The 22,502-nt window shown below is 45.6% G+C and overlaps 1 protein-coding gene across 4 annotated transcripts in view; it reads left to right on the top strand.

The window, feature by feature from the left end:
* Nucleotides 1-220: 220 nt before the first annotated feature.
* The window catches only part of ZNF395 (zinc finger protein 395), a 44,214-nt gene continuing 21,932 nt past the window's right edge, over nt 221-22,502 (top strand). For 2 of the 4 annotated variants that reach the window (XR_010067802.1, XM_063300658.1), the window contains exons 1-3: nt 221-329; nt 15,428-15,674; nt 21,277-21,578. Coding sequence is in view for 3 of the 4 variants with exons in the window: in XM_063300658.1 (XP_063156728.1) it covers nt 15,438-15,674; nt 21,277-21,578 (539 nt within the window). In the remaining variant the exon portion in view is untranslated. Of the gene's footprint in view, nt 330-4,591; nt 4,671-15,427; nt 15,675-21,276; nt 21,579-22,502 lie in introns of those variants that run through there. The other 2 variants (XM_063300679.1, XM_063300667.1) reach the window with 2 other exon arrangements.

Here is a 22,502-nt window from a genome sequence, read left to right as displayed (position 1 = left end):
CGCTGGACGAAAAGAAGGAGTGGGCGAAAGCGGGGGAGGCCAGCGAGGCGCTTGCAGGAGAGCCGAAGCTGTTTGGCTTCGATGTTTATTTTTTGCAGGGCTCCGGCTGGGGGCGTGTATTTAAATAGAGCCGCGCAGCCAATGCGCGCCGAGGGGTTGGGCCATGAGGGCAGCTTGTTTACAACAGATCTTTCCGAGCTGTTCTAACCCGGCCGGCAAGGAGGAAGCAGGCGAGAAGCAAAGCCTGGCGACGGGAGCACGTGGAGTCGCGCGCGCGGGAGACGGCCAGGCCTCCCCGCTCGCCCGCCCCGGGAGGAGCCGTCCGCAAGGTGAGATGATGAGTGCAGCGAGGGACCTGGACGCCCTGCCAAAGTCCACCGTGCACTGGCGGGACGGGTAAATAAGGCAAGATCGTGGGTGTATGCTGGAAAGGTGGCAGGTCTTGCGAAAGGAGAGCCGAAGAGGTGACTGGCTCAGAGCAAAGGTCCGTGTAATTCCAAATGGCGCGTGCAAAGGTGGTTCTCGGGGGGAGCTTAGAAGCGGCTGGAAGGCGGCGACTTACATTTTGGGTTTAATCGACAAAAGCGAGTATATGCAGATATACTGCTTCTGCAGATGTAGGATCCATTATTCCATTTAGTTCTTTCACCTGCCTAGAAATTATCCAGTCCTTTCGGACTCCTTTTATAAGCCAGTGGCCATTGCTTCGTCTGACCCCGGAGAGCTCCCCAAACTGATTAGGCGTTAGGTAAAGAAGCGTTAATTTGGTTCTGACTGTCTCACCGTTCTGCCTCGATACACATTCCGGCTTCTAATATTTTAAGAGAAAGCTTCCCCCAATTTACTTTCTTCACATCTTAATTCATTTTTACAATTGGCTGTCATGTCCCACCGCCCTTTCTTCCCTCCACCTTGCAGCTTGCCTAAGTTGCGCTCTTCCCACGTGAAGAAAAACAGAATCTCAGCCTCTTCCCACGGGGCAGCTGCAGGTGCGTTTGACCACCAACCTCTGCAGGCAGCCTGTGTATTGGCCGCGCTGGTGGGGGATGATGATTGCAGCCTAACATTGAACAGGCACAGGGTTGGCAGGGGCAGTTTTAGCTGTTTCTCAGAGGAAGCAAACTCCAGCTCCATAATCACTTGTATATTACTTTTCTGGATGTTTCTACATTGATTTCTGCATTAATTGAGATTGGCTAATGATGTCTTGATTTCTGTTATTTTGCATAACTATATATTTAGTCTCTGAGACGTTTATCCCACTCTGTAGCTCATCTCCTCAAAGGGGATCATCGTATGTTACTTTTGTTCTTCCACAAAATTGGGAAAAATTCCTCTGCATGCACTTGTATGAATTTGTATTTGTTGACAGTAGCCTCAATTGTGTAAACAGAAAGCCCCATAGCAGCCTTTCTGGGGGCTGCAATTCCTAGAGCAGTTTTTCTCAATCTTGGCAACTTTCAGATGTGAAGCTGGCTGGGGAATTCTGGAAGCTGACATCCACACATCTGAAAGTTGCCAAGGTGGAGAAACACTGTCCTAGAGCTTCCAGCTCCTATGAACTTTAGGATTTGTAATCCCAACCCATCTGGAAGGTGTGAGGTTGGGGAAGGCGGCTCTAGACAGCAAATGGACGGTGGAGATGGGTTGCTTCAAGTCAGAAGAGGGCAACCAGTGGCCCACAGAACACACTCAACCCCAGAACCACATTTTTGCAGGTTTCAAAGCTGCTTCTGCCTGTATCTGTGGATTTCAACAGCATAATGGCCAAAAAACAGCACCATTTGTGGTGGGAAACACACAGGACTGTAATCTAAATCTTAAAATAGGCTTAGTGTACTTTGGAAGAGAAACCAAAAAGAAAATCACCCACCCTTTCCTCCTCAACAGGGAAAAATGGAGAATCTCTGCCCAACCAAAGTTGTGGATCAGCCTCTACTCCATTGTTTCTCAGCCTTGACAACTTGAAGATGTATTGTCTGGGGAATTCTGGGAGTTGAAGTCTGCACATCTTCAAGTTGCCAAGGTTGAGAAACACTGCTCTACTCACTTTATGACCTGCCCACTGCAGCTTTCCAACAGTTCATCTTCTACTCTTCAATTTAAAGGAATGGATACCCGCCCCAGATCTCTCCTGTATTTGTGAAATACTTTGCTTCTCGCAGATTGTGCTGGATAATGCTATCTTACGGTATTAGGTAGGCTATATAGCTGCCAGAGACTTTGACTTACAATTTGCACATCCTTCATGCTTATGGAAAAGATTGGGAGGGTCCCTAGCTCAGAGGTAAGCCCTTTTTGGCATATAGAAGGCCCCCCATTCAAACCCTGGCATCTCCAGTGGAAAGAAGGATCAGATAGTGAGAGAGATGAAAGGCTTTTCTCTGGAACCCTGGAAAATGGTTGCCAGTCCAAGTTGATACTTAATAGTCTGTCCTGGCATAAGACAGCTACATCCCTCTAGAAAAAACTAAGATGTCCCAATGGTGAGATTAGCATTATTAGCATTAGCAGCACAGAATGCCTCAGACCAGCCCATATATGGCCTGTGTATGTTTCATCCACACTTTGAGATGTGGGCTGCTAATATTCAGTGGGAAAATGGCTGCACTTTGGCAGCTCAAATTTGATAGCACATCTGCACTGGGAGGGCCAAATCAACGGAATTGAACTTTCAGAAAACCATGACACAGGAAAGACTATATTCCTGGGAGCATAGGCTTCAGCCCTAACTTCAATGGGCCATGACACATCTTCACAAAACTGTGGAATTGTGAGAACTGTCCTATAATGGTTCTTAAAACCAACTGTTTTTGGATCTTAGAAGGATTGCAAAGCTGAGGATCATCTTAACTGGAAGCTAGTATCTGCAAAACGTGTATTTTGTCATTATTGTCTTCAGCATTAGTGCTGATTTCCCCCAAATAATTTCACTAATTAATCCAAGCTAGTGGACAAACTTTTTTTTTTTAAATATCCTTTTCAAGGAGCCTAAGTTTAAAAGCCCTTTCTAGGTGAAACTGAGTTGATAAACACAACTATGATATACAAAAACAGCCCTTGCAATGATTATGTGGTTGTCTGGTCCAGTTCAATCTTCAAAAAAATACAAATGAGCTTATATTTAAAATGCAAATGGAAATTTGTTCTGTTTTTGCCCTGCAGTCAGGAATACTGAATGTTTCTTAAAAGTGCAGGGAAGATGCTCTCCCACATTAAGCTGATAAATACGATAAGGTGTCACGTTCTAGCTTGGCAGCCCCTTTTCCTCTTTCAAAGTTTTCTAGGCTCCTTTGCTGCTTCCTCAAGTCTTGAGCTACACTCCATCTTCTGTTTGCAGTGTAGGTGTGTCTCTCCAAACAAATGATTGCAAACCCCTGGGGCAAACAACTTGTTAAAACCAAGCCAGGTCCCATTGTGATTATCTGGTCCTGCAGTGTGTTAAGAAGGATAATTGCAGTGGTGGTATATTCAATGGTGAAAAATGGCAAACTTCTTTGAATAAAACTAACTTCCTCTGCAATGAACATGCCTCCAAATCAATGCGTAAGAAAAGGATTTTAAAAATCCACAATGGCCTGATTTGCTGTAATGCAGCAATTCTATATATGCTAGTAATTTTTGAGTCATTCATTTGACAAGTGATGTGGCTTTCTGTGTGTCCCCTTTGTATGTGCAGTGGTAGCCTCTATGCAACATACTTTGCTCTGCCTCTGCATACTCTGGCCAACTCTCCATGGTTTGTGTCAAATTTCTGTGTTGCATGTCCTACAGAGCTTGTGTGTGTTAACTTTTTGGTGTTGAAAACGTACCTTTTCACCCTGTACAAATCGTTCACGAAGTAGTCTTTGCTTTTGTTTTCCTTTCCTCCCACCCTTTCAATGAATACAGTTTATATTGTTTTTATGAATTGTATTTATTAAAGTATTTTATATTTTGTAAGCCACTTAAAATGCATTTGCATAGAAAGCAGGGTAAAACGTGTCAAATATCCATCATGCTTAGCTCTTTCTGAACAAGAATATTTCTGCTGGATCGTGCCAGCCAGGGATGATGGGACTTGGTCTGACATATGTAGGGATTTCTGGCCTCCCGAGATGTTCTCAAGCAAGGCTCAGTGATAGTGTCCTACAGCTGTCCCCAGTGCAGTATCATCTGATCGTCGGAGCTACAGTAATAAAACCTCCCTCGAGTGTGCGAGGAAACAGAATTACCTGAGCTAGCATTTTGTCTACAGCGGCAGTCCGCCACATGCCTCGGGATTTTCATGCCCGGCTGGTGGCACTTGTCCCGTGAATCCTGTCTGCCCAGGAAGCTGGCGCCTGCTATTTTGCGGCCACGCGGGTTGGCGGATGTGTGTAGAATTGCCAAGGCGCTCTCCCAGCCGGCTTCCCGGTGCCGCTCGCGTTGTTTGCGTACTGGTTTTGCGCGCTTCCTCGACGTGCTGTTATGCCGCCGCCACCGCAGAACGAGCGCCTCCCTTCCTAGCCGGGACTCCAGGCCGGGGGCTGCCTGCAGCCGCGTACGTGAGGCAGCCTGTGCCGGGGACAGAGGAGGGGAGGGGACTGGAGGGGAGGAGAAAGGGAGGAGGGAGCTGGAAGGGGAAGGTGAATTTCAAAACAAGCTTCGGAAAGGAAGGAGGGAGCGGAGCTGGCAAGCGGCGTCTGGAGGTAAGCGGAGGAGCGCCGCGGGTGGCGGCGGGGAGGGCGCACCCCCCTTTCGCGGGCGGGAGAATCGGGGGCGCTGCAGCCGCTTGGAAAGAGGCCCGAAAAGCCCAGGCAGCGGGGATTGCCAGTGCGAGCGGAGTGGGTGTGTGCGCGCGCAACCTGCCGCGGGCCGTGCATTCTCGGTGCCGCGCGTTGTGCGTGCAGTTCCTATCCCACCCCCTTCCTCTGCAAAGCGGAGCCGAACTTCGCGGATCGCATCTGGTTCCCCCCACTCTCCCGGTTTAGGGAGCTTGCTAGGTGAAAAAGGGTGAGCTCTTTTGCGCGCAGCTCCCTGACCCGGTCCTCGGCGCCCTAATAGTTAGCCTGCCAGCCTGACATCTAAATTGCTCTGTCTTTTGCAGAACTGAACTCTTTTATGCTTGTTCTTGCACCACACTATTTTCGCTGTGCGTTTTATTCGGCGTGATTAGTGAAGTCCCCTTGCATTTCTTCCGCCCTCGACAAGCCCTCCAGAGGCGAGCGGCGGGGAGATCGACTTTTGGTAGCCTTCCCTTCCTCCAGTGCAACGCACTTTCCTAATCTCCCCGCCACGCCCCTTTATTTAAAACCCGCAGTCGGTTCGCTCCTGTTCCTAATTGTCCGCGGTTACTTAGTCCCGGGATCCTGCGGTAGCCCGCTCGTCCTTGTGCGAGCTGGCGTGTGTTTTGATCAACGCGTGTTTGCCACGCCTCCTTTTAGTGGGAGCTTTTCCTTCGGTCTTGTCAGTTTTTGGCACCGGGAACAGTGCCGAGCCAGGCAACACCCGCTTCTTGCTTCGTTTCTGCAGGACCCGTGCCGTCCCACCCTTCTTCCTCGCTCCTGGGTCCCACTTCAGCCCTCTCCCCAAAGCCAGCCAAACCGCCCCCATCTGCCTTCTAGCTGCGCCTGCCCCGCCTCTTTTTGCATATGACACGCCCCCTCTGAGCGCAGAGGGGCTCTGCCCCGGGAGGAAAAGTGCCACTCCCCCTCTTCTTGCGGCCATGTCACGTTTGCACTTAGGCCACGCCTGGAGGTCCAGCCCCAGATTCTGCATTTTAGTCTTGCCGATCAAAGTTCAGGGCGCTTCCCGGCTTTGCACAAGCGGGGCGTCCTGGAACGCAAGACTCGGACGCTTGCTTGGTCTTTCACTTTGTGATTTCTCCAGGGTTTGGAGTCCTGCTCAGGCCTTCAGCGGCTCGAAACACCTTGGCTCTTTGCAGGCACCAAGGATGTGGGGAATCTTTGGAAAACCAGTAAGATGAGAAGACGGTGCAGTCTCTGAGAAGCCAAAACAGTTTAGCACAAGGCAACTTCTGTAGGTTTCTGCAGCTGTCTCCCTTCACTGTCGTTTTTTTTTTTTCTTGCAGTCTCCTAGCATCAGTGGACTTGTGCAGCTGTTAGCTTTTGCATAGCTACGCAAGGCTTCAGCTTCTGGGCAGTGCCTTCCACTGCTTGTGCCCCATTTGTCATGCACCCTCTCTTCCATTATGCTGTGCAGGTTTGAATGTGCTCACTCAGAAGTGAATCTCCCTGAGATTGCAGCTCAGGGCTCACTGCTACTAATGGTGTGGGGTTTTAATGTGCAGTTAAAATGCATCGGTAAGCAATCAGATAAATGGCTCTTTGTGAACCAGCCTTCTCGTTCCCCAGACGGAGTCCCTATGCCTTGTTTTAGGAGTGATTTGGGTATTCACCTGAGGATATTTTAGGACTTTTTAGGAGAATGGACCTTAGTTTGGTGAATTTTAGACTAAAAGGTCACGAACGTTCCCTGCCCAGCATTTGATAATCTTGGAGCTCAGCTATTGAGAGCGGGGAGGACTTCGACATCTTTCCTAACTTACATTGGTTAGTGAAAGGCCTAGTGTCTGCATTTGCACGACGTAAGAGGTGAGCTTGGTGGCTTTGCATGTTGTGTGAATCTAGCCTGCTTGGTTAGTTTATGGCTCAGGGCACTGTGCAAATCCTCCAGAAGTTTAGTAGAGCAACCACGGTAAGGATGTCTTGTGAACACAGCCAGTGTGCTGCACTTCAGCAGATGCTGCTTTCCCTGAATCTCTTTTATTGCCAGGTGGAAAAGGGAGAGAGAAGCAACACCTCTTAATGGGGAAGTTTGGGCACGAGCAAGCTTGTCTGGGCCCTGCTCTGGCCTTGGAATACAACAGGGTGGGATGGGAGGCTGCCCCAAATGTAGGGAGCAGCATGCCATTGGCCCTTCTTATTCCACACTTAGTTACCACATAGGTTTTCACTCCTCTTGTGGCCCTATTGGTACTTGTGTTTTTCTCCTCATCTGTGCCACACTCCTTCTTTATGCTGCTTCCTTGTAACTTGGAGCGTATCTCAGATCTTCTGCTTGGGAGCCATGGGCTTCTCCAAGTCACACCATTTACAATATTTATTTTATTTATTTATCAAAATTTTTATCACCACCCATCTCCCCCCACAAGGGGAGTATCCCTGTGCAGTCTGGGAGATGTGATCCTGAACCTCTTTGGCATGTTGTAGAAGGTTGGTCCTCTGAGTTAACTAACACCTGTTTGATGGCTGGTGGTACACCTGGCTACCTTTTCCTGTGCAGTGGTGTGGTGACTCCTGGGCCCTGCCATTTCTCCCTAGTCTCTGTTGGTGTACATATTGCTGACTAAGCTTGTGATTAGCCAGGGATCAGAGAAGTTACTGCCTCTTAGGAGGCCAGGCAGAAGCCCCTTTCCAAGAAATGGCTTGCTGCTTTTTCTTCCAAGTCATGTAATCATGCATGCTGCATGCTGGAGTTAACAAATTCTTTATGGACTAGAAACTTTTGCAGACAGAAAAAGTCTTTTTGAATGTTTGGTGGTAGAATCTGCTTTTCCCAGATATTCAGAGGTTCCCTTAAAAAGGGGGGGGAACCCACTCTGAATCTTTTTTTTTTTTTTTTTTGGTGCCTGTGAGTCTTTTTTTTTTTTTTTACTCCTGGCGACTGCCTGGACAAGTCTCTGCAGTTTTCTTGGCAAGATTTCAGAAGTGGTTTGCCCTTGCCTGCTTGCTCAGGCTGAGAAAGAGTGACTGACCAAAGTCACCCAGCTGGCTTTGGGCCTAAGGCAGGACTGGAACTTACAGTCTCCCGGATTCTAGCCTGATACCTTAACCGCTACCCCAAACTGGCTTCCCACTTTGATCATTGGTTGATTTAATGTGCTGATGGAAGAACATTCTAGAAAGCAAAACCCCTCACTATCACTCCAAAGGATGGAGGACACTCCTGAGATGGGTAGGTTGTGGCACAAGAGGTTGAAACAAACATAAAGCCACCTTTGAGTTGACTTTGACTCCTGGTGACCTTTGAGTTGACTTTGACTCCTGGTGACTGCTTGTCCTTTTCTTGGCAACCTCATAGTAGTGCTTTGCTACTGCCTACTTTTGTGATGTTTTTTCCACTTTCTTGTCTAGCCATAGCCTTGGGATTTCCTGGTGGCCTTCTATCCAGGTGCCAAGGAGGTCTGATCCTGCTTAGCTTTTTGGCGGGCAGCCAGCATTAGCTTGGTACTGCCTCCTACTGCTGAGGCAGAGAGCTCTTTCAAATTCAATGAGAGACACCTTCCCAGTTGATGAATCTCTCTCCTTTTTAGTCCTTCCACTTCTAACTTCATGGCCGATCTTTTCCAGAAAAATCCCTCAGACCCTCTTTGGAGCATTTATAAGGAGTTTTGGAAGGAAGAAGGGCATACGTAGTGTAATTTGCTTCCAGGATCAACTCCTGCTGGAGTGATGTTTAGTCTGTCAGAAAGAAGGCTAACTTTCTCTTTGATCTCTTAATTGTCCATATACAACGAGATCATTTTCCATGGCAGGGAATTAAAATATGATGCAGCTCAGAGAAAGTTGCAAGAACAGTTTCTGTTGTGCATACGGTTCTTGCTTATGTAGCTACTGTGCCCCTCCTAATGGTGTTTTGATTTTGGTATCTGGCATTAAATCTGAGAGACAAGGGTGTAGTTTGGCAGTTGTTGTTGTTGTTATTGTTAAGAGCTGCAATCCTTTGGCAGTGATCTGTAAGAAATTATGCAGCAATGGAGACTGGGGCTTAAGCAAGCAATGGGCAGGGCCAGACTCAGAAGTAGGTTGAGCCACCATCTTTTCAACACCCTCTTTTTTTCCTCCCTTTGACATTGGAGTCCCTCCCTCCTCCTCTCCTTCTGTCTCCTTTGCCAGGTGATAGAATCTGGCAGGTTGCTCTTGCCAAAGGTCTGACCTGCTTGCTTGTAATGGGCTTTGAGGTTTCCATGTGGTCCTAGTGCAGCAAGCTGCCCATCCTTGGACTAGGGAGATGCTGCCCATTGCATTTCTCTGTGGGTCTGATGGGAAACAGCACCACTTTCTGCTAATTGACATCCCCCTGGCTGGCCTGGAAGATTTTGGTGATTCCCTTTTTAAGGGGACTAGCAGAGTCCACACAGAGGACGTTTCTTTCTAACTCCTTCCTGCTCCCCAAGACTGCCTCACAGATGCTTGATTTTTGTGATAAAATCTGTCCTTTGCATTAATGAAGTACCAGCTCAGTTTGTGTGTGCGTGCATGCGTGCAGAACTGCATTCATTTGGGTTTGAGAGAACTGCAGAATTTGACCAGTAGACTTGCCAATGGAACTTGCTGACAGGGTTCACACCGCACATTACATGGTGCTGTAGGTTGTGGTTCACTGTATTGTGAGAAGCTGGCTGTTATTTTAAGCACGTTGTATGAGCTACGCAATCCCATTATTAGCATAGCTAATAATATTTGTTTGGACATAGCAATCTGTTTTTTCTTAACCTGGGTATAACTTATTGTGCGAACCCCAATGACTATCAGATCTGGGCTCTGAAAATCTGGGCAACTGCAAGATGGCAGCGAAAAGGTACAGAAAAGTGCTACCCTTTGCTGCTCTCTAGTGGTTGTCAGGATTTCTGCAGCCCAGATGTGGTAACCCTAGTGAACACAGTCTCTGTGTTTTGTTCAAAGTTATCTTTACATCTGGATGTGATGGGAAATCAGGAACATAGAAAGCTGCCCTAAATCTGGTCAAGATGATGGTGAATCTGTTATACCTTTGTCTGTGTAATGCAGTGAGGCTTTATGGTTTCCGACTGCTCTTTTCCAGCCTGAACTGGAGATGCTGAGCCAGGAATCCAGTGCTGCTGTGTGAAAAGGATCAGCTCTAGCACCGAGTTCCCTGCAGGTTTTACCAGTTAGTGGTTGAGGCGGGTTGCGTGCAGTGCTGATTGGGTTCAATGTGACATTGCAAACTTTTCTACTCTTGGAATAATTTTGAAGTCAAGTTCACCCTGCAAGGGGGGGGCAGGGAACAAGCCCCCCCCCCCCATGTCCTCAGTTCTGTCACCTGAACAAGGGGTATAAAAGGATCTCCCTTGCAGTCGGGGGCTTCTGCTAAGCCATTCTATAAACGTGCCTGGACACTGAAAAATTGTTGCTGGGAGGCGTTATAAGTGTGAGGAATAACGCTGCCAGTGCCTTCACAAGGAGAGCGTGTATACCTTTCCTCTTTCTCTTCCGATTGCACCTTCCCTGGCTCTCCATTACAGACCCGTCCCTGCCTCCAGGCAAGACTGCCACTCCTCCTTGTTAACAGACTTCTCCCAGCCTCCTTGCAGGAATATGCTGAGGATATCTGATTTAAGTTTGCAGGCTTCAGGCTTTCCTTCTAAGAAAGCTCCTAATCCCTGCTTTTTCCTTCTTGGAGAGCCTCACTTTTAACCCTTTTGTGCTGCCTGCTTCTCCCCAGTGCTCCTGTTGCCCTTTAAAGCCCGAGAGAACGACTTTGAAGTTGGGAAGGTTAAGCTTCTGTCAATCCTTATCCTAATGGTGTGTTGAACTGTGCCTGTAATCTCTACAAATATACCTAAGAGGCTGAGGTGGCAGGAAGTTGTAGTGATTATACACCGGGACTTATTTCCAGATACATCTGCATAGGATGGTCTTGCAACTTGGCAGCACAAGTTTGCTTTAGAGGCTGCCCCATTGATGCTCAGCCTGTAAAAGTACAGCTCCTGCATCAGAAGCCCCCTATTTTCAACTAATCTCAGCTAAGGATTTACTGGGGGGTAGCTCTCAGAGTCATGCCCCCCACCCCCATTTCTGCCATGTGGCTTTCATGATTCTAACCTACCTTCCAGGTTCGTATGGATCTGGTCTACTTTTAACATTCAGTCACTCCTCTTGTTGATGTGCAAACAGTAGCTGTAACTGCATTATATTAAAGCTAAAACCATTCTCTTTTGAGACCAGATAGGGCTACTTGACCTGGGGCCTCAGGTAACCCTGACAGCTTTGGGCAATGTAACTAAAGGGGAAATTATGAAATATGTGGGGAATAACCACTTTAAATTAAATGGGGTTAATTTGAAATGCAAATCGAATTAAATCAATGTTAATGTTTGTCCTAGCCCTATCTTAGTTTTGGAGTGGTATTTCTATTGTGTCACTCAAAGGTAAAATATGGCCCTTGCCCTAAGAAAAGGTTGCATTTCTCCCTTCTAGATTTTTTATTATGACTGATGCATACAGTAGTAATGTTTTATATTGTAGTTGAATATATTTTCCTTCAAGGCTTTTCATCCTTACAATTGCTGTAATGCAGGGCTGGGTCAGGTTTTGGTTGACTGAAGGGATAGTTTTGGTGGTGGGTAGGTATGCAGAGTGGATGGAGCCGAGCCACACATGGATGGGCTAGCATTTTCTGTTTCTTTCTGTTTTTTCTTCAGTTTTTTTTTTTGAAAGGGAGATTTTTTCCTCTGTTTACAAAACGCTAAAGCTCACTTTAGGTTTATGCTAATGCCTCAGTGTGTTTCCTTCCTCAAGTTTAACAGATTACAGAAAGATTTCTTGGCTGCAAGTAAGGGCTTCTGAGGTTGTACACAAGTTAGATTGACCACCATTGCCAAAACAAGAAATGGGGGTAAACTAATGTATATTGACATAAGCCCCTTAAATACTTAGATACATATCTTTGGTTTTCGAAACTGCCCGTTTCTTTAGGCAGTCATCCAGGAATGCATCCATTGGATAAGGTGATTTAAAAACAGTCAAGAAGGCATTTGTTTTACAACTTCTGGAAAGCTTTTAAGTGACAGGATGGATTTTACATTTCTAGATGAAGTATGTAGAGGTTGGAATTTGGGATTTTAATTTTGGAAGAGCTATTAGATTAAAAATGTGACCTAATGAATGTTTACTCAAAAATAAGTTTCATATTTTTAGGTAATCTGTATTGTTAAGGGATGCTCCCCAGATGTTTTAGATTTCAGCTCCCATTGCTAGCTAGTATAATTTTGTAGAGGATTGTGGGAATGGAAAATTGGTGTCTTTTAGGTTCTGTTGAAGTTTGCCTAATCTGGTTTCTAAGGATTGGGTGGCAGCTATCCTATCCTGTGGGGTGCAACCCTGCTGCACCTCTGTGAGGAGCAGAGTGGGTTGAGGCCTTTCCTGTGTGCAGTGCAATATGGCTAATCTTATCCCACTTATTCATCCAGTGACCCAGGTCTTGCAGGTATGCTTGCCAGAAGCAGTGTGTTGCGTGCTGGGAGTGTTGAGCCTGGAAGTGAGGAGTGGAATGGGGACTAAGAGGAAAGCTTAGCCACACCCCGTTTCTTTCCTGCTCCCCATGTCTTTCATTTACCATTCAGGAAATCCTACCAAGGCACCAAAACAAGGAGGTAGACGTGACTACAACTCCTCAAATATCAGGAGGTCTTTCTAGAAAACTTTTACAGCCCCCCCATGCACGTAAATAAATCATATCCAAGAGAGAGATGTTCTAACCTGTTTTCCTAGTTCTCTTTTTGAAGTAGATGAGAATAAATATTATTCCAAACCATATTGCTAAATCACAAGGATATGAATCTCAGTTAAAGGGTAACAACTATTATATTATGATATAAGCAGCTTTCTAAAGTGATAGCTGCTGTAACTACTTCTAAAGCATTCAGGCCTGTGATTCCACCCCATCCTTACTTGTCAGAACAACACTGCAATGAAAACAGTACAACTATCAGGCAGAATTGAAGCAACCCCATTGCACAGTTGAAACCAAGAAATAGAACTTGCTCAAAGCCAACAGATACTTTCAGCTGATTAGAATAATTTGCATCCTGCCTTTTTACTTCGTTCCCAACCTGCATTTTGCCCTTGTGCAAAATCTTTTCAGCTTGCTCTCTGAACTGGAGAAACTAGTACTCCATATCTAGATAGTCTGTCAAGCCTTATCCTAACTTCCCTCAGTTGGCCCCCTCCAGATGTGTTCCAGCCAGCTGGCTACAAATTCTTGGAGTTTTAGTCCCAACATACCTGGAGGGTCCAATTTAGGGAAGGCAGTTCTAGTCCAAGTGCAAAAGAGAGTTAAGTGAGACGGTCTGAATGAAGCCAGTAAATCCAAATTAAAATGTGGAGGACAAATTCCAGCTAAGCTCTGAATGGAGCAGGTGGCTTACTGGGTGTAGTACCTGATGCCCCAGCCACAAGCAACCCCAAAGCCTTAGGTACCTCTTTTAGAGCCTGCCAAACTATAATTGCTAATGGGTCAGAAGAGGAGACTTTTAAAAAATTGGCCTCTGTCATTCACGTTTGTTTGCATGATTCCTGTGCTGTTCTATACAACTTTTGTTTTATTTGTAAGCTGCCTTGGGGCAGTGACCTGGTGGTTGCAGCTAGGATTTTTCTCCAGTTATTCATATCTTAAAGTATAATGTAACATGCCACTATTGACAAGAATAGTTTTTGGAATTTCAGTTTGGCAAGGTGCTGTCAGAGGGGAAGAATTTAAAAGAAGGCAGGCTGTGTAGCTGAAGATCTACCTTCTGCCTTGCTGTCTGCATGCTCCTCTTTGTCTCCTCTGTCTCAGCTTGGTAATTTCTTAATTTCCTAAACAAATGCTGTAGTTCACACCAGATTGGAAATTGCACATTGAGAACAAACTAATGATCTCACTCCTTTAAGCTCAGCTACATAGGGAGTCGTGATTGTCCACTGGGCCAAAGAGCGAGTCATTTCACACATGCCCAGAAGCCAGTGCTCTGTTGTAATTTCCAGTAGTGAGCTCTGGGTTCAGGTGAATCCAGGCTTCCTTTAATCAGGAGCACACAATCTTTTTTCTAGGCTAAGGTCCCGTATTTTGCCTTTCAGGAGGTCAGTTCAGAAGGAAGTGGGAGGGTCCAGAATAAAACTGAATTTGATTTCCTTTACATTCCTTTTCAATTAAATCTGGTTAATAGGACGACTCTGCAGCTAGGTACTTAATAATTTCCATCTTCTGTCATGTTAATCAGATCACACTAGATCTTTGGGATCCTTGCCCAGAGCTTTTAGGGGCCACGTACAGCCCTGGCATCTCATGTTTGCTCCTTTGCTATAGATTATACATGGCCAGTGGTGGGTTGTACTGTAAGCATTTCTTTTCCAACAGGCTGAATCAGAGTGCAGCTTTCTGTTTACACAGCAGTGGCTTGCTGAGTTCTGAAAAAGCCATTCCTGAACTTCAGGGCTGAAGCTTCCTGTCAATAGTGTCCCATGGGACATGTGTGGGTATTGGTTTTGCTTGTCTACTATATTCCTAAACTGTCTTTTGACACAAAGCACTCCTTAATTAATGCAAAACACAGGAATCTCTCTTTCTCTCTCCGTCTGTCTGTCTCGATTCCTTCCTTGCAAAAACTCAGTGCTGCATGTCTGCACACGGGAACTTCCTTCCCTTCCTTCCTCCTCACTGCTTAAACTGCAGGAAAAACTGTTTTAACTGCAAATACATTCCTGGCTTGAACCCACGTGTGGATGCAGTTAGGGAGCAGCACTTCCTTGGGGCAAGATGTCTGCTTCTAGGTAGGCTTGATTCCAGGCAAAATAGTTTCAGAACTCTGCCATGCTGAGGACTCCTGTCTGATTATATGGTGATGGGGCTGTGGGCTTTTCCAAACAAACTGCAAAGGCATTGAAGAAGCCTGCCCTCAGTGCCATGAAGGATGTGCAACTTACCGAGAAGTCCTCCCACATTCATTTGGGCTAGCTTTGGCGAATGTACAGATAAACTGGCTGGTATGTTTGTTTGTAGGATGGAGCTACATGTTGCAGGAATGTTGTACTCATTTTTTCTTGGTCCCTCAGATACTGTGGGCTTTGCCTGTATTTCCTCAGAGCTTCTGCTGCCTGTAGTTTGCATCCAGGAACCATAAAGGAACCATAAAGTAAAAATGTATGTGTGGAGAGAGAGTATGTGTGTGTGTTTGTGTTTGTGTGTGTGTGGCTTTCCTTATAAAGGCTGTGCTTCCTTAGGACGGCCTGATTGTTGTGCTTGAGAAATGTGATGCCAAACTGGCAAGCTGTGGTCTCCAAGCCCTTTACTGTGGCTCTCAGCACCTGCTGTGACTGCTGTTGTTGAACATCAGAGACATGGTTTTTGCCATACTGATGAAGGAAATGCAAGAAAATTGGAGTTTACACTAGGCTTTCCATGAATGCCCCCAATATCCCCCAAATCCAAAGAAAAATCCAAACACCCTGGCCTCACTCCATAGATGACATGATCCTGCCCACTTTGCAGTATTGCCCTGCCAACCTGAGACCTCTGTGCCTCCCCTTCTTTTTATGAGTGACCCTTGGCCACCCCTGGGATTGAGGTGCCCGAGGCTCTGTTTGCAGGCTGTGCTGTAATTCATGCTGTCAATTGCCCATCTTCTAAGAATTAATGTCCTTGCCTTCTTTACTGTTTGCAGTGTGTCCGCGATGGCAAGTGTGCTGTCCAGGAGGCTGGGGAAGCGGTCCCTGTTGGGTGCCCGCATTTCTGCACCCCCTTTGCTGGGGGATGGGATGCTTATGACAACTCAGGTTCATCCCCTGCAGCCGGAACACCGCAAAGCACCCCCTCACCTTGTTTCATATGAGGATGGCCACTTCAAGGAACATGTTGAAGACTCTGGCAGTCAGAACCAAAATTGGCCAGTGCTGCGACCTGGCCAAAAGGTACTGAATTTTATGGTGATTACTATAATTTGCCCTTCATCCAGAAGAGATGCCAGGGCAGTCTTAATGCTGGTATTAAAAAGACAAACTCAGTGCAGCAATAACAAGCCATACAGATTGATTCAGTCAGCAAGCCAGAAAATAAATTTCCTTTTTAAAAAAGTAAAATGCCTAAGCAAACTGAAAAAAATTGGGTTAAGGCTGAAAAATGAGCAGGGTTGCTATTGACACCAATTGCATCACCCTTGAGAGGTGTTCCAGAGTTAGGGTGCCATCATGGAGAAGTCTGTCTCATTTATAAATGCATAAAGTATTTCTCGTGCTGATGGTACTTGGAGAAAGTCTTAACCAATGGATGGAATAATGGAAGGCTTGCTCTTTTATATATTTTGGTCTCAAGTCATTAATTTGGACTTGGAAATTAATAGGAAACTAATATAATTCCTTAAGCCTTAGTGTAGATGAGCCTCTCCTACCCTGGTGTTCTCAGATATGTTTGGACTACAACTCCTAGAATTCCCCAGGTTGGAGAAAGCATCTCAGAGTTTTACAACTGAAGTTTTAGTAGCAAAATTCTGTGGGAGGGGAAGTTAATGAACTGATTTCAAGGGCAGCTGACATACAACAAATCAATGGGTGTTATGGACTTTTGTTGAGTTAATATTTACTGAAATACCTGCAAATATAGTTTTTTGTAGGGTGGGGGACTTTCTTGTTTCTGTGCTAACAAACATTTAAGTCAGTGTTCACAATTTATTTCTTCTTTCATACAAATACTGCCACAAGATGCCCTTCCTGTCTTGGTGCTGTGTAGTTGACTCATTTCAGTCACATCACTTTGGCCATACTAGCTGGGGTGATATGACTTGTAGCTAGACATACCTGAAGGGAGTAAATCACATCTGGCTGTCCTAAGCCACTGATGTCAAAGGTCGAGTTATTCTTTATTTACAGTCTCCTTTTGTCACCTGCTCACATAGTGGTATAGTGGTTATATAGTGGTTAAAGCAGTGTAGTGGTTAAAGCGGTGGTTAAGAAGCACTGGGTTAAAGACACCATGCTAGAATCAGGGAGACCGTCAGTTCTAGTCCTGGCAGCTGGGTGACCTTGGGCCAGTTACTCTCAGTCATAGGAATAAGAAGGCAATGGCAATCTACTTCTGAAAATCGTGCTGAGAAAACTGCAGGGACTTGTCCAAGCAGTTGCCAGGAATCGAGACTGACTTGAAAGCAACCCCCACCAAAAAAAAAATTACCTGCTATGTAGGGCATTCTCTGCCAGTATATAAAATTTTTAAAATCCATTTAAAATACCACCCTAAAACATAGAAAGTAATGTAACAATGGCTATGTGTAGTTCCCAGTTGCATCATTATGAACTCTCAAGCATGGAGGTGAAGTGAAACATTTTTGGCATGTGGCTAAATTATAACAATGCATTCTTTATTTCCAGGGGGAGGGTATTTCAAACAATGGGTGCCAGAACAGATGAGACTCTTCCTGATTGATATCCCAATTGTAGCTCTGGTATGATACTGTGTAGAAATAATGGACAGCAATTTTACACTTTTGTAAATGAATCAAGTGGAACAGGCTAATTCCTACAATGCTTTATTCATTTGATACCCCAAAAAATAAATGGTAAGTTTTAGTGTCACATGTCACTGGGGTTTCAATGTGATCTATAAATGCAGATTTAGCTGCATATGATAGAATTACCAATGAGCTTCTATAGATTAAGAGCTTGATTTCAAATCAAGTCATTTTGTTCTCTGCTGTGCAAAGTGATGCATGTGATACTGAAAAAAAATGGGGTACTTAATGTGTGGCATGTTATCTCCTTTCCTTGGTGCTTATTTCATGTTTTCTTTGCTAAATGTCAAGGGCAGGTTGCCTTTCCAAATGACCATAATGACTGGCAATGATTGGCACTGAGCCCAGCATATCTGGAAGGTCCAGATTGGGGAAGGTTGGGTTAAAGTGTGAAAATCAAGGCGGTGTTAGGGGACAATGACACAGAGAAAAACGTTGGGTGGCATTGGGGAAGAAGAGGAAATGTGAAGTAATCTTGTTGTGAATTTCTATAAAAATAATTCTGGTTCCAAGTCTTGCTGCAGTTAGTGGACTATAAAAAGAATGCATTCAAAACCACTCATCCACAGAGTCAGAGTGACCAATGCCTAAAGTATTTGGGAGCTTTATAAAACAAAAATATATCCTCAAAAGCTGACAAAATGAAAATGGGCCTTCCCCATAGCTTGTAAATGCCAGCATTGTTTTGCTTAGGTGAGTTGCTATTCAGGGCAGAGGTGTGCCATTTGGGGGCGGGGGGGCCACATTTGCTAGTTGGTGGCTTGCTAGGAACTGCACTCCAGGAAAGAGGCAAGAGAGGGAGGCAGGTATAAGTGGGGTCAGAGCACTTACTTACTTACTTACTTACTTACTATCACTGCCCATCTCCCTCCAAAGGAGGGACTCTGGGTGGTTTACAATAAAACAGAGTTAAAATTCAAAATATAAACAAACAATAAAAATATAAAATATGATAAAATCCAGGTGGACTGAGAAATTCTGTATCAATCCATGAGTCTAAAGGGCCATTCTAGGGGGCTAGCCATCACCAGGAATAACGATTCCCCTTCCTGCTCCAGGCGTGCTGGCAGAACCAGGATTTAGTTGTTTTTTTCAAAAGACCAGGAGCGAGGGGGCTTGTCTCACCTCCGGGGGAAGAATGTTCCAGAGGGTGGGAGCTACTGCTGAGAAGGCCCGTTTCCTGGACCCTGCCAGATGGAATTCTTTTACAGATGGGGTCCGTAACATGCCCCCTCTGCATGACCGGGTGGGATGGGTTGATGTGATGGGGATGAGATGGTCCCTTAGGTAACCTGGCCCCATGCCATGTAGGGCTTTGAAGGTGATAACCAACACTTTGAATTAGACCCGGAAGCAAACTGGAACCCAGTGCAGCTCACGCAGCAAAGGTGTTATGTGTACTGACCTTGAGGCACCCAAGATTGCCTGCGCGGCTGCATTCTGGAGCAGTTGTAGCTTCCGGATACTCTTCAAGGGTAGCCCCATGTAGAGCGCATTACAGTAGTCTATATGGGAGATGACCAGGGCATGAGTGACTGCTCGAAGGGCTTCTTGGTCCAGGAAAGGGAGTAACTGGCGCACAACATGGAGTTGAACGAAGGGCCTTGTCCTAACAACCAGGAAACACACTGAGACAATGAACTGGTCTCTAATATTTATTGCTAGTACTTAACAGGAATCCTAACAAACTGAAGAAGCGTGGGAAAACCCAGACATATAACCCCCAAGGGTTAAGGCGGTCCCGATCTGTGTCTCTTTGAATGGCTGAACAATTCCTCAGTGCTACGCATGCGCTTGACAATCTGGATGGGAGCCCCCTGCTCGCCATCCTTACTCATGACAGGCCTCCTGGCCACGACTGCCACCTGCTCTGCGAGCAGGAGTTGCGAGTCCAGAAGGACCCCCAAGTTAAGCACTGGGTCTGTCTGGGCAGTGCGACCCCATCCAGAACTAAAGATGACAATTTCTCAGATCCTAAGGAGCCGTTAATCCACAGCCACTCCATCTTACCAGGGTTTAGCCGAAGCTTGTTGTTCCCCATCCAGGCCCCCACAGCCCCCAGGGACCTGGAAAGGGTATTCATGGCATCACTTACTTCACCTGGGATGGAGATGTATAATTGGGTATCATCCGCATACTGATGATACCTCATCCCATGGTGACAGATGATCTTGCCCAGCAGTTTCATGTAGATGTTAAAAAGGAGCGGAGAGAGTACCGAGCCCTACAGCACCCCACAAAAGAGGGTCGTGGGCTGGATCTCTTGTTCCCTATCAACACCGATTATTGTGTATTTCGTTTAATGTGTATTTCATTTAATTTAACCCTCAGTTAAATTAGATTAATTTGAATACAGTTATTGATTGCTCCCTACACTCATCTCCAGCTGTCATATTAAAAATAATGAAAGTTGAAGAGGCTTTGGGAATCTGAAGTCTTTGGGGGGGTGTATGGCCTGATTCAGAAGGTGCCAGCACAGCTTTCAGGATTATGTGGGTAGATTCTGCCAAGGCCCAGCTGCATGTTGCCCAAGGCTAAGCTACAAAAACAAACAGTTCAATCAACCAGCAAACTTTGGCTGAAATTTGAACAGAGTTTACCTTGGGAGTTCTATCTCTTGGGGTAGTTCCCACTCCCCTGCAGGTGGGTGATGTTCTGTAGCAGCCTTGTAGGCGGCGGTTGCTAATAATGGGTATCTGGGGTTCCCTGTGTCTGTTGATCACATTGTAGCCGCCTTTTCCCATCAGAGCAGTGTTTCTCAACCTTGGCAACTTAAAAGATTTTGAAAGTGGATGGAGGATGAACATTAACATAATCATGAATACATTTTCATTAATTTAGATCTAACTGCAACATTTTAACATGCATACGTACAGTGATCTCCATCCTCTCATCTTAACTGATTCCTAATCCTAAATGAATTAGGAAGTATGTGAGCAAACCCCATTCCCTCCTGCACACTCGCCCTCCCAACGCCTCCTGACATTTAGGGCAAAAAGAAGCAGGGGCAGGATATAGTAGTGGTTCTGGGGAGATGTCAGGGGCCCTACTGGACCCTGTGCTGGGCTGCATGAGGCCACCAATTTACAGGTTGTATACACCTGTGACTTAATGCATATATCTTTCAAGGAGTGTTATGGATCCTGTTACTCTACTCTTTCAGAACAGTTTGATCACTTCAACCTCCCCAGTTTTTCCATATAGTCATTAGAATCCTTCTATAAATAATGCCCCCAGGAATAACTAACTCAAGAGTGCCCCTCTTAGCCTGGATAAAATTACATACAAAAATAGACTTTAGGAAGTTAAGCAGCAAAGGGGAAAGACCTTTGGGGAGCCTAAATATCATCTTTCCATGGACCAGCCAAGCATGGGCTGGTCATTCCCTTTCTGGCTCTTCTTTTCTGGCCAGATGATCTGCTCTGTCTAGTTAGATTGTGTGTGCTTTTGTGTGGGCAAAGGAATGGTTGGGAGATTTCAGGAGCTTCTGCTTATTCACTTACTGTGACGCTCTTTGAGAGATTTGACAAAGGCTGATGGAAAGTCAGCTGATAATCACTTGGAAGCTGAACCAGAGTGCAGAATACATCACATGCTGGTCATATAGATATGACTGTGGCTGCATAGCACATATCCCAGTGAAAGAAACCTGCTCCTTTCCTGTTTTTCGGGGCCCTGAAAATGCATTTTTGAAGCCCTCCATTATAAGGCATAGAAACTGTGATTTGGTTCAGATCAAAATGACATTTAGTGGAGCATCTCCTCTTTAATAATGACCAGCCATGTTCTTCACAAGCTTGAGCAGCATAGTTCATTGCCTCTAAACATAGGGTTCCATTTGAACACTGTGGCTTACAGTTATTGGTAGGTTTGGCTGGCATGACTTTGGCTTATTTATTTATTTATGTTTGTTTGTTTGTTAGGAAAATGGAAACAAGGACAATGATACAGGGTATTCATTCGGAGACCAGAGTGACCATTATGACTGATAGTGGTTTTTCTCCCTGCAGGTATATGTCTTTTACAATGGACAAGAGAGTGCTGGGCTGGTGGAGTGCCATGACCTGGTCAGTCATGAAGTGAAGGTGTTGCTCCTGGAAAAGGGGCTATATGTCAGTAGGAAAGCTGAGGAAGTGAGGCTGGCTGAAGTTGGGGCATCACCTCTCCCCAAACTGGAGATGGACCATGGAAGCCCCACAACAATGGACTACAGTGCGACCCCTGTGGTGATGGAGCATTGCACATCTGCAGCAGATATTGCCATGACATCTAGTTTGAGATCAGTTTCTAGGAATATCGATGTGCCAAAAAGGTGGGTGGTTTAGAATGCCCGTTTGGCTGTAGTTATCCAATATTGTGTAATATTTCCATAATAACTTAGTGATTTTCAGCATTTTGATAGCGTTTTTTTCTCGGCTAAAACAAAACATGGAAAGCAGCTTTCCTCCTTGCTGTTTTCTTCCCCTTTCATTTTATTAGGTTGAGAGCACAAAGGCAAATACTGCTTTGTTTGTACTTGATCTTACATAAGCTACTCTAGGAGCCTTTTCAGTTGAAGGGTGGTACATGGGAGTATTTATGATATTTTAAACAAATGGGTAAATAATTTGAAGCCACAGACTAAAATCACATCATTTCTTGACTCAGATACCTTGGTGGTAGTGGTTCATACCCTGAACACCACCCATTTAGACTATTGTAAACATGCCCTGTGAGGGGTTGCCTTTGGAGGTGACCCAAAAGCTGGACTTGGTGCAAAATACAACAGCAAGATTGATGTCAGGACAATCCTACCAGTGTAGAATGTTGCCTATTTTGAAATTGCTGCATTGGTTATCGGTAGGCTTTGTGGCCCAATTCAAAGTGCTGGCCATTACTTTTAAAGCCCTTTACAGCTCAGTACTGGGTTATATCAGGCAATGCCTTGCCAAATAAAATCTGCCTGTCTGGTAGGGTCGTCTAAAGAGAGTCCCCTTTCCATGCAAGGCACCTATGGTGTGGATTACATCACAGACCTTCTTGGTGGTGGCCCCTCTTTATGGCGCAACTTGCTCCTGGAAGGAGTAACATATGGCTGCGAGAGCTGGACCATAAGGAAGGCTGAGCGAAGGAAGATAGATGCTTTTGAACTGTGGTGTTGGAGGAAAATTCTGAGAGTGCCTTGGACTGCAAGAAGATCAAACCAGTCCATCCTCCAGGAAATAAAGCCAGACTGCTCACTTGAGGGAATGATATT

This window comes from Candoia aspera, chromosome 1 (genome assembly GCF_035149785.1).
Source record: "Candoia aspera isolate rCanAsp1 chromosome 1, rCanAsp1.hap2, whole genome shotgun sequence".
Classification (NCBI taxonomy): Eukaryota; Metazoa; Chordata; class Lepidosauria; order Squamata; family Boidae; genus Candoia; species Candoia aspera.
Note: the sequence above shows the minus strand (reverse complement) of the source record. Positions and strands in the feature narration are given on the sequence as shown.